We start from the raw sequence: 11629 nt of genomic DNA, 5'->3' as shown, positions 1-11629 counted from the left end.
TGTGGCCCTCACGATGTATGGAGTGTGACTGTCCTCAGTTACATGTGTGGCTTCTTGAAGCATCATCAGCACCAGTGCTCAATCCGTCAGTGTTTAGTCAATATTTTCATCAGGTGTAAGTGTTGCAAAGAAGGATGTGACTTACCTAAAAAGCTTTGAGCAGGGCTGATGGTTGTGGATTTCTGTAATTAGAAAGAGGAAATGTGTCTCAGTTAATCATGCAAGACAAAAAACCAAAGCCTACCCCGTTACCATTGAGTGAGTTCTGCCTAGCGACCCCATGCTGCAGAGTATAGCTGCCCCTGCAGTTACGTACAGCTGAAATCTTCACCAACAATAGACCGCTACATCTTTCGCCTCTGGAGTGCCGGGTAGGTTTGTTGTGTTGACTTTTTGTTTAGCAGCTGAGCACTTAATTGCAAAATAGCTCAGGATTTCCTTCTTTACTACAATCTCAGATACCCAAGAGCGGTCCTCTGTGAAACAGGTGTTGTGTGTGTGCAAATGGAGACAGTGTCCCGGTATCTTCTTAAAACGAGGAGGCGTCAAATGTTCAAGGAAAGATTCCAGTTTCCTCATTTATGAATGGAGATGGTGTCACAGCGTGTCCTAATATTTACACCCAGGGACACAGTCTCAGAACAGTGTGGTAGGACACAGGTCCATTCCAGTTCCACGTGTCCACGTGTGATAGGCACACACCTGTAAGCGCTCACTCACGAGCAAGCTGCTGCTGTGTGCCTTGATTCAGTGTGACCTATGTCAGGAAGGAATCACCAACTAGAGCTGTCACTCAACCTGGATACAGGCTACGAAGGTGGCTTGAGGAGAGGTCCGTAAGTGCCCTACCATCAACAACCAATGACTGACCACTTGGGCCTCGGGTGTTAAAGGACAAGAAGTGGGAGGTCAGGAGTACATGCACCCTTTCTAAGCTGGTCAGTACCAGGGGAAACAGTCACGTGTGAGGCAGTCCTGATGATGCCTGATGGCCGCTGGGATCGGTCAGAGGGGCACTCTCTCTGAGGGGCTGGACTGCTTTGTAAAACCATGACACTGCCAGACCACCACAGTCTCCTGGAAGCCTTGGCCTCAGAGGTCCAGGCGGCCCTTGTAACTCAGAGTGAGTCCACAGCCCTGAGGGACCCCAAGCTCGACGAGAAACATCTGTACTTGTGTGAGTGTGCTCAAGACACGTGCAAATACAACACCCCGCAGGAAAGGCAAGTTTGTTTGTCTGTACGTGTCTGGTGACACAGGGAGATGATAAATAGGCTCACGGAGACATTTTCCTTCTTTGATCACCAAAACAAGGGACTCCCGAGCCGGCGGTACAGCGTACACCCGAGGGGACTGCTAGTAACTAAGAAGTGGAACATCGGGAAGAAAACCTCGTCTCGTACTTTCAGTAACACCCACTGCTGTTCAGTCCGTTCCGACTCCTAGCAACCTAACAGGACACAGCCGAAGTCCCGAGGCGATAGATCTTTATGGAAGCAGCCTGCCCATCTTTCTCCCACGGAGTGGCGAGGGGCTCACACCGCCAACCTTTTGATTAGCATTCTGATGCTTATCCCGCTGCACTACCAGGGAACCTTGCTATAACTAAGGAAGGGAGCTGGTATGGCACTGTATGAGACGCCCTGGTCTGGTAACTGTAAAATCAGCGGCTGGCACCTGTACTCCACGTCACACAACAACAACATGTTGATGAAGACACTCCCTGGCACCCATCAGCCCCAGCGGCCTCAGCACTGACAACCTGGCTTAGAAGCACACAAGGGATGCTCTAGGTATCACGTGGTCTTTTCTTTAGGAAGTGAAATCTTTCTCTTAGAACACTGTTAGCAATCCCAAAGCACTTCTTGGAGAAACAAGGTGAGGGGCCCAACCATGAGAAAGCTCAGCCTGTAATGAAGTTGGTGCACCCACTGCCTGCCTCACCCAGGATGTCCAGAGCCCCGACACCTCGCCAGCTCATCCTTAGTCCGACGCCTCTCCCTGTGGGTGTGGCCTGTCCGCACACCTGTCTTTAAAACCCCAACAGGCCGGGACTGTTCTCCTGGCTTCTCTTGCGGTCTCTGAACAGCCCCCATAGGTGAGTTGAGCAGTTCTTCCTCCTCCCCGCCCTCCACTCTGTCAGTGACAGTACAATGTCCCTCCTCTCTGACTGAGGATGTCTGTTGCCGATGCCTCCCTCCCTAGCACTACTGGAACCAGGGTGGACAAGCTCTGCTTAAAGTGTGGTTAGTACAGCTTCTTAAACAAATATTTCGTCCAAACAAGATGCAGATGTTTTACATCCAACATACAGTAGTCTCTGAAGTAGCTTCCATTCAGTCCATTTTGACTCACAGCGCCTCCTAGACAGTGCAGAACTGCTCCTTAGGGTTTCGAGACTGTCAGTCTTTACAGAAGCAGACAGCCTCATCTTTCTCCTGCAGAGCAGCTGGTGTGTTTGAACAGCCGACCTTAAGGTTAGCAGTCCAGTGCGTAATCCACAGCACCAGCAGGGCTCCTTATTGTATGTTGTTGTTGTTAAGTGATATCAAGTTGAGTCTGACTCGTAGCAACCTTGGACAGAGTCTCTGAGGAGCGGCTGTTGAGTATGAAGCACTGTTTACATGGACCTCATGGTCCAGTGCTTATCCTTCAGTGCCACACCAGGACTGCTCCTTATTGTATGGTGGTGGTAGCGGTGGTGGTGTGCCACTGACTCACTTCCAACTCACAGTGACCCTGAAGAGGGTTTCCGAGACCGGAAATCTTTAAAGGAGCAGAAAGTGTCCTCTTTCTCCCACGGAGTGGCTGGTGGATTGGAACTGCTGACATTGAGTTAGCAGCCCGATTCCTAACCCACTACGCTACCAGAGCTCTTCATCCTTATCGTATTTGCTGTTGTTACTGTACAGGATAAAGTAATAGTTAACAAACAACAAATTTGGTTAATTTTATTTATAACATCTAATTCTGGAGGTCAAGATATGCCAGAAAATGTCTTCACACACTCGTCATTAGAATGTGTCCAGTCACCCCGGTTTTTCCAGAGTCCCTGTTTTATATTTTCACATTTGCATTTGTTTTTAAAGGCAAACATCACAGTGGTAACAATACATTTAAGATAATGCTAGGAAACACTTAACTCAGCGTTGCAGCAATGAATGAAGGCAATGGGTACCCTGCCTTAGCTGGAGTCTACGAATGGGTACGTCTCCACATCTACAATACCATGGAAGCGCAAGTACTGCAAGAACCAGAAGGCTTCTAGATCAAAATAATGAGTACACTGTGCTACATAGCATTTGAGGTACTTTTACCATTCCATTTCTTTATAAACAAATAATCCGAAAAGCTGCTTCATTTTGACCATGCCAGACAAGAGACCTTTCTTCTACAGTTTGCTGCATCTGGCATTATAGCCCTGATCCTCCAAAGGCCTTCTAAAAACCTAGGGGCAAACTATAAATAACTGCACAGATGTTATACAACCTTAAAGAGTTAAACAGAATAACTCAGTGAAAGAATAGTCGCACCTGGTCTACAGGTTACGACTCAACAAGTCCACATTGTTGCGAGTGAGCCTTACAGTTTGAATTCTCTAGTTCAGCCTCGTTTCCCCTACAATCTATGTTCTAGAGAGGGAGCAGGACGTCTGGAGACGGATGGCTTGGCCCTGACACCCCAGACTCGCAGCTGCATTTCACATCCCTCAAGCTCTGCACTCGGGGGGAAGTCAGGCCCACGCAAGCAGGCCAGTCTCCCGGTGTGCTCCTGGCCTCCTCCTGCCCACTGCCCACAGGTGCACCTCCTTCAGGGAGTCTTGGCTCTTCCCGCCCAGTGACAGCTTTTCTGTCTTCCTTCCTGGCAGGTGCGTGCGCCCTGTCTGGGATTCCTGAAGACCTCTCACCTCCCCATGCTCCTACAAGACAGGATTGCTACTGCTCCCGCCCTAGGAGTGTCTGGAGAGGCTGCCTCACACAGAGGAGTCCTTCAGTAAACTACTGCTGAACACATGACTGAGTGGCCTGTGCTCTGTTCTCTGGTTATCAGGACATGCTTGATGCTGAGCCTGAGGTACAGAGACTGACGCAAACAGGGTACACCTGCAACCCTCATCGTCCCCAGCCATCTCCCTTAATCTGACTGCTTCACTAAGTCATGGATTGAATTGTGTCCCCCCTACCCCCAGTATGTGTCACCTGGGATGGACCATGACTCTCTGTGGTTTGGCAGTTATGCGATGATCCCCCAGATGTGTGATCTGAGGGGATAAACCAATCAGACGATTAAGGGTAGGACCCTGAATCCCACCATGGCCCTGATCCCATATATGGGAGACCCCAAGGGTGTGGCCTGCAACACCTTTTCTCTTACAAGAGATAAAAGGAGAGAGACATGAGCAGAGAAAGAGGGACCCACAACCACGGAGAAAGAAGACCCAGGAGTGCAGAGCATGCTTTGGGCCTGGGGTCCCTGCCCTGGGAAGCATCAAGATCCAAAGAACAACTGATGTCAACACACATGGAGATCTCCAAGGAAAGCTGGACCTATGGATGCTGAGAGGAGACAAGCCAACACTGTGAATTCGGACTTCCAGCCTCCTGTACTGTGGGAGGAGAATACATTTCCGTTTGTTCGAACCATCCACGTGTGGTATTTCTATAGCAGCAGTCTGAGAGAGCCAAGACGGAGACCTGGTGTGGTGCTACAGGGGCCTGCTAACTGTGAGACTGGGAGCTGAGACGCAGCAGGTGCTCCTTAGAAGCCCTATACAGCGCAGCTACCAACCCGTCTGACGACACACCGTGACAGATAATTAAGTCAGCTTATCACTCCAGAGGCTATGAAGGTTCACAAGCATGAACCCCTTTGCCCGGGCCCTTCAGGAAGGAGCAGCACATCCACACATTGCCTGTGATGCTGGCACTGTGGTCATAGAGGGACTTGGGAGGACTCGAACCCTAGACAGAATAAAGACCTCACCTACAGCTATGCAGTACAAGACAATGCCATTAGATGGCCAGCAAAGGGAACTGAACATTGGCTTACGAAAACACACTCTATTATTTATTAGTGCCACTAACTTGCATTGTAACCTTAGACTGTTTTCCCCTACCAACATTTTTAATCCTTCAGATTAAGATGAGGGCTGAACCAAAGAACAAGACAGGCAGTGTATGTGCAGAGAAGAATCTTCCGAAGATCAGTGATAAAATGTACTTACCAATTACCTGCAGAACTTCTGTGTTGCTGATTTGTGAGTCACTGATGCTGAAGGTTTCCTCTTGCCTTACCTCTCCCAGCAAAAAGCCTTCCTGAAAGTAACAGAAACAAAATAGTTACAGGCTGAAAATAAGTATGATTTGCACTGAAATCAAGAGTAAGTGAGGACATGGTAACTTTAAAACAATTTTAACAATAACCCCAGTACACTTGCCATATAGTCTACTATACTACAAACCAACAATTAGACACCAAAGCAACCTGAGGTCTATGTATGAACTGGATTGCTTGAAAAAGGATTCCTTCCATAAGAAGATGGAAGGCCATTTTCAACCACTCACACCTTCCCTATTTTCTGAAGTAAAAAACTGTGAGGCAAATCCATGTCTAACAACCCAGGTCTGAGAAGGTCAGGAAGCAGAAATGCTCCCAGGTTGTTTTCTTATTTCATTGTTTTAAACACACAGCTAATGATAACAGGATAAAGAAGTTAACACAAAGTACAGCTAACTGCCCACATCTCTCAGGACTGCTGTGAAAATGAGCGTTTCAGTACATGAATCAAACTTGTATCACACACATGAAGGTGTTTCTTTAATAAATGCAGAGGTTAATGTATTTGCACCTTTGGAGAACCCAGCCCATTATCATCAGCTGTGGATTACTCAGTCTAACACTGACTGTTTACGTACTTATGGTTGAGTTCAGCCCCACCACTGAAGGAGTAGAGAGAACCTCGTTCTCCATTGAAGTTGGCAAGCTGAGCTGACAGACACGTTGTCCTGGAATGCTCTCTCCCCAGACACCCACACCACTTCTCTTTCCCTTCGCTCAGGTCTTTGCTCAATCGGCCCCTGACCACAGAGGTCTTTCCTGGCCCAAACCAGAGGGCGCAGCAACTGGCAGGCTTCCTTTTTCTTAGTCTCATCACTACCAGCACGTGCCGTATTTGTCTTAATAAATGCTCCTTCCCGACTAAAACGTAAGCTCCTTGAGAGCAAAGCCTTTGGGCTTGTTCATGGCTATAGCTGTAGCACTGGGCACAATGCCTGGCACATGGTAACCCAAATCCCACTGCCATGCATGCAGTCAGTTCAGACTCACTGCCCAGAGCGTTTCCAAGGCTATCCATCTTCCCAGTAGTTGATTACCACATCTTTCTCATGCAGCGTGACTGGAAGGTTTGAACCACCAACCTTTTGGTTAGCAACTGAATACTTAACCACTGTGCCTCCTAGACGTTTTCACACATTACTGTTGTTGCTGTGGGCCGTGAAGTCAGTTCCAACTCACAGCTACCCTGTATAGGGTTTCCAAGGAGCAGCTGGTGAATTTGAACCGCCGACTTTATGGTTCAAACTGACCCTGTGGTCCAGTGCTTTATCCCACAGCGCCACACTAAGACTCCTTTCACACACAGAAGTGCTAAGACACCCGCCCCCCCGCCCTGCAAAAAAACCCCCAAACCACTGGTTGAATAAATTCATTGAGATAATGCCCTTGTACAATAATACTGTGGGTTAGGTATGGGCTGCTAGTGCCTAGATGAGCAGTTCAAACCCACTAATCGCTCAGTGGGAAAAAGATGAGGCTGTCCCTTTAGCTCCCATAAAGACTGACGGTCTAAGGAACCGTGCAGAGGCTATACCACAGGCCTGGCTGCATGGTAGTGGATTTGGTTCCTTGGTTTACTATATCCCCTTCTCTTCTAGGTTGATCTTTGAAACCAAATAAAGAAACTGCCTAATTAAAAGCATTTCCATTTGACAGTAAAGAATCTGTGAGGGTTATGTGGGGAGGGACAGGTGTGTCCCCCACAGCTGTGACAGGTACGGTTTTATGTTGACTGAGCCAGGAGGCTCAGTGGTTTGGCAGTTAAGACAGCAATCACCATTATGATGACATCTAATATGATGTAATCATCCCCCAAGTGTAAGCAGCTCTCGTCTAATGTCATTCCTCTCTTCTAAGGAGCTCTGGTAGCGTAGTGGTTACGAATCAGGCTGCGAGCCACAAGGTCAGCAGTTCGAAACTACCAGCGGTTCCGCGGGAGAAAGATAAGGCAGTCTGCTCCCGCAAAGATTTACAGCGTCGGAAACCCTGTGTAGGGTCGCTATAAGTTGGAACCGACTCCACAGCACACAACAACCACATAAACAACATCATGTCAATAAGGCTGAATGCAATCTACAGGCTTCGACTCTTATGTTGAGTCAGCCAAGCAAACAGGGTCCTACTATCACCAAGCAAGAAGAGCCAGGAGTGGGTGCTCATCCTTAGGACCTAGGGTCCCTGCACTGTGAAGCTGCTACAATCAAGATGCATGAAGATCTCCAAGGAATGGAGGACCTGCTGATGCTGAAAGGAGACAAGGCCCTTCCTCCCTGCCGCTGGCACTGACTGTGGACTTGTCGCCTCCGGGACCGTGACAAAATACAGTTCTGCTTATTAAAGGCATCCACCACTGGGTGTCCTGGTGTGGTGCTGTGGGTTAATGCGCTGGACTGTGAAGTCGTTTGAACCGCAAGGTCAGTGGTTCAAGCTCACCAGTTGCTCCTCGGAAACCCTATACAGGGTCACTATGGGTCAGAACCAACTCACCGGCACACCACCACCACTGGGGGCATTTCTGCTACAGCAGCTTTCGTAGTGGATTGAGGGGTGGTGGGGGTAGAGGTGGGGAAGTGCCCTTTAGTCGGTTCCAACTCACAGCGACATTGTATAGGATTTCCAAGGAGCAGCTGGTTTGAACTGTCGACACAGTGGTTAGCAGTCCAGTGCTTATCCTACAGAGCCACACTAGGATTCCTTGTGGAGTACCCAAAAATCCCAAATCAGCACATGCAGAGCTTTTCTTAAACTTGAGTAAAATACCGATTCCACTTTCAAAGGGAAAACAACAACAAAACCTCTTACACAGAGGAGGGCCTGTTGCAGGCTAGTCTGAGAAACACGGACTAAAGAAAACTGTTTTTCATGAAAGTTTCTTAATGCTCACCATCAAGAAGAAGCTTTCTAACCGTTTCCAACAAAACTCAAAGTGAGATGACAATTGAGATTTCCCTCAGCACCTTAAGAACATTGCTAGAGATTTCTGGGGTTGTCAGAATTAGAAACAAGAATTTACGGCACCCAGTTAAATGTGCTTTTTGGATGAACAGCCGATACTTTTAATGCAATACTTGGGGTATGTAAGTATTAGTTGTTTAACTGGCACTCCAATTTAACTGGGAACCTTACTACAACCATCAGTTTGAGAAAGTGATGTCAGCCCACAGTGAAATCAAGACTCTTCAAGGCCAAGTGTCAAATGAATGTGGAATTACCTACTGGTGGAGATTATCTGAGTCACTTTAAGGCAGGGGTAGGCCAACTCCAGGGTGGGGGCCAAACCCAGGCCAGCCCCTATTATTATATGGCCCAGGAGCCAAGAAGGTTTTTCCATTTTCTCTTTTAATGATTGAAAAATGAATTTTGAATCCGATTTCATGAAATGTGAAAATTATATAGAATTCAAATTTCAATGTCCATGAGTACAGTTTTATTGGAATACAGTCTCCCACATTCGTTTATTACCTTTGGTTGCTTTCTCCCTATAACAGCAGAGTTGAGTAGCTGGGGCAGAGGGCATAAAGCCCACAACGCCTAAAATCTTCAACTATTTGGTCCTTTACAGGAAGTTGGCTAACTCCACCTCTGTAGAATGAGTGGATTTAAGCAATTCTTGCTTGACAAAACGAATATGTATTTTTAAAATTAAATTCCTAGTTCTTCGAGTATAAAAATCTAACTATTTCCCAGTATTCCACATCTATAATGGTGGTAAGAATAATACAGACACGCAGGATCATCTAAAACACAGTTTGCAAACTACTGGCATTGGTGAGAATGTCCATGCAATCTAGCATTATGCCTGGGACCCAACAAGAAATGAAAGAAATCTCTCCCGAGTTACATTAGCAACAACCTAAGTACCACAGCCATCTCACTGCAGCTCGGGGGGTGTGGGGGTGGGGAGGGAAGATCCATTTTTCAATAGGTAATTGCTTATTCTTACAATAATCTTGCCTTCTACATAAACTACAGGCATTCCAAAAACCAGGGTGAGTAAGGAGCATTACTGAAACCATAATTAATACTTCCACAGACAGTAGGAGCATTGCAAACCACCTATATAGGAAACTGCATTACATCACTAACTAGCTGGTTGCAGTATCTTCAACTGTAGCGTTGAGAGATGCCTCTGGAAAAACCCATGTTGTACATCTCTACCATCAACATTCAAGAGATAAAAGGCACAGTAATTTAATTCCAATCTACTAATGGAATCACCTCTGTGAAATCGGGTGTTAATGGATGTCAAGATCTTTGACAACCAAAATACAGTTCTTTCTGTTGCAATGTATCATCTTGCTTTGTAATGATAACCACTCTCTCTCACACACATTTATTTAAAGGAACCATTCACTGTTTTCATCATTTAACAATTTGGCGACCAAATTAAAAATCCCATTTAAGAGAATACATATCTATTTTCACCAAGAATTTCCACCCAGAGGCTAGTGACATTAAAAGACGATGCGTAAGATAGAGGCATTGATGCAGGCTCTGCTCCCCCTGTGGACTCCAAAGCCTATGCATTTCCGGATCCCTCAGACGTGGGCCTGTCACTTCCCTATTTCACTGCGACCAGTCCCGTGGTCTCAGAACTTCGCCAAGGAATTAAACATGCAACTACCACGGAAAGACAAGTAGACCCTGCATCTAAGCGACCCTGTTTACAGTCTCCATTACCCTTCCCACCCGGCGAAGAAATCACACGACCATGTCCAGCAAGTAAACAGTGACAACCATGATTTTCCTCGTCACACCCCACGACAACATGGGAGACTGGCGGGCGGGCGGGCCCGGCCTCTCCTCTCCTTGCCAGCCCGGGCGCCGCTCACAAGTCAAGACTCCTGACGTCCGTGAGGGGCAGGCGCTGGGTTTACCCAAGCGACTCCAGATACTACGGGTCGCCCGGGAGGGACAACTTTGCTGGACGGGAGAAGCTGCCCTGGGACCGCAGGGCGGCGAAGTGCGCCGAGCTGGGGGCCCATCCGAGGGCTAGGGAACCCCGGGCGGCAGGAGATCACTGGGGCCGGAGACAGCTCAAGCACCGCTCCTCCGACCGGCCCGGAGCCGGGGGCAAGCCGCGAGCGGGTCCAGCTTGGTCGAGGGCGCCGGCCGGATGCGGAGGCTTTAGGCCCCATAGGCTGTGGCAGGGGTCCCAGCACCTACGTGGTCCGCATTGCTGTTAGCGCTGTGGAAACACACAGCGCTGAAGGTGTAGCCCGAAATGGAAGCCGCCATGATGGAAATCTCCAACTTTCCCGTCATGCCCCGCGGAGGGCTGCCTGTCTTCCGGCAGGTCCTGCCCTTAGCATCTTGGGAAATGGAGTCCGCGGGGATAGCACGTTTCCGAGGGCCAGGTCTCAGGGCGGAGAAATGCAGGTCTTGGAGTGGAGCGGCAGTGGGTTCGGGATGCTACCCCTGGCTCTCGCGTCCGGCGCACTTCAGACACCCGGTCTCTGCCTGGCTTTGATAGCTCCCCCATACAGGTTTTTCTCTTTGCAATTCCAAGTCTTAGTCTTAAAATACAACATTTTCTGAGTTCCACATTGGCAGGGGGACTACCATTGAGGGTTCCAACATAGGAGCTGCATGATGTGATTCAAATTTTAACCTGTACAGTCAGAATTCTCCATAGAACCGAGGATGAGGACACTTGACCTCTACTTTCGAAATGTTATCAGGAGGAGGCCAGTGTTATGCTTGGTAAAGTCCGAGACCCTCAAAGAGATGAATTGAGACAGTGACTGCAACAATGTGGAGGACAGTGCAGGACGAAACGGTGTTTAGTTCCATCTGTTGCTATAGGTTGGAACTGACTCCATGGCATCTAATCTCAACTCTGGCTGCAATGTTAAGAAGCAAAATCGAGGTGGGGAAGTGGGGGAAGAGGTTATTACAATAATACCAAGGAGAGATGATGGTGGCTGGGAGATGGTTTAAAGCGGAATGTTGCAGAGGAGGTATAAGAAGTGTTTGGTTCTGGGTACGAACGAAAATAAGCTTAATGAGAAATCATGGGGAAAAGTAAAACTACATAAATAAGAAAAAACAGTGAAAACGATAACAAGAAAAGAAATCCAAGAAACTGGTTAAACAATCAAGCAAATAAACCAAACTCACTGCCCTCATGTCTGGTCTGATTCATAGCTACTCTGTAGAAGGGTTTCTGAGGCTGTGCAGAAAGCCCCGTCTTACTTCTGAGGAGTGCTGGTGGGTTTCAGCTGTCACCCTTGTAGTCATTCTGCAATTTACTCCTTTGTGTTCAAAGCTGAAACTGCTGACCTGCCACAAA

The 11629-nt window shown here is 47.9% G+C and overlaps 1 protein-coding gene across 1 annotated transcript in view; it reads right to left on the bottom strand.

Moving 5' to 3' along the window:
* The window catches only part of FAM175B (family with sequence similarity 175, member B), a 30800-nt gene extending 20198 nt beyond the window's left edge, over positions 1 to 10602 (bottom strand). Inside the window, exons 1-3 of the mRNA XM_006867427.1 lie at positions 10504 to 10602; positions 5225 to 5315; positions 146 to 182 (exon numbers count right to left, since the gene is read on the bottom strand). Of these exons, the coding sequence (XP_006867489.1) occupies positions 146 to 182; positions 5225 to 5315; positions 10504 to 10602 (227 nt within the window). The remainder of the gene's footprint in view (positions 1 to 145; positions 183 to 5224; positions 5316 to 10503) is intronic.
* Positions 10603 to 11629: the final 1027 nt, after the last annotated feature.

The sequence above is a fragment of the Chrysochloris asiatica genome, unplaced genomic scaffold (assembly GCF_000296735.1).
Source record: "Chrysochloris asiatica unplaced genomic scaffold, ChrAsi1.0 scaffold00105, whole genome shotgun sequence".
Classification (NCBI taxonomy): domain Eukaryota; kingdom Metazoa; phylum Chordata; class Mammalia; order Afrosoricida; family Chrysochloridae; genus Chrysochloris; species Chrysochloris asiatica.
The sequence above is the reverse complement of the archived record's forward strand: the minus strand, read 5'-3'. Positions and strand labels throughout refer to the sequence as shown.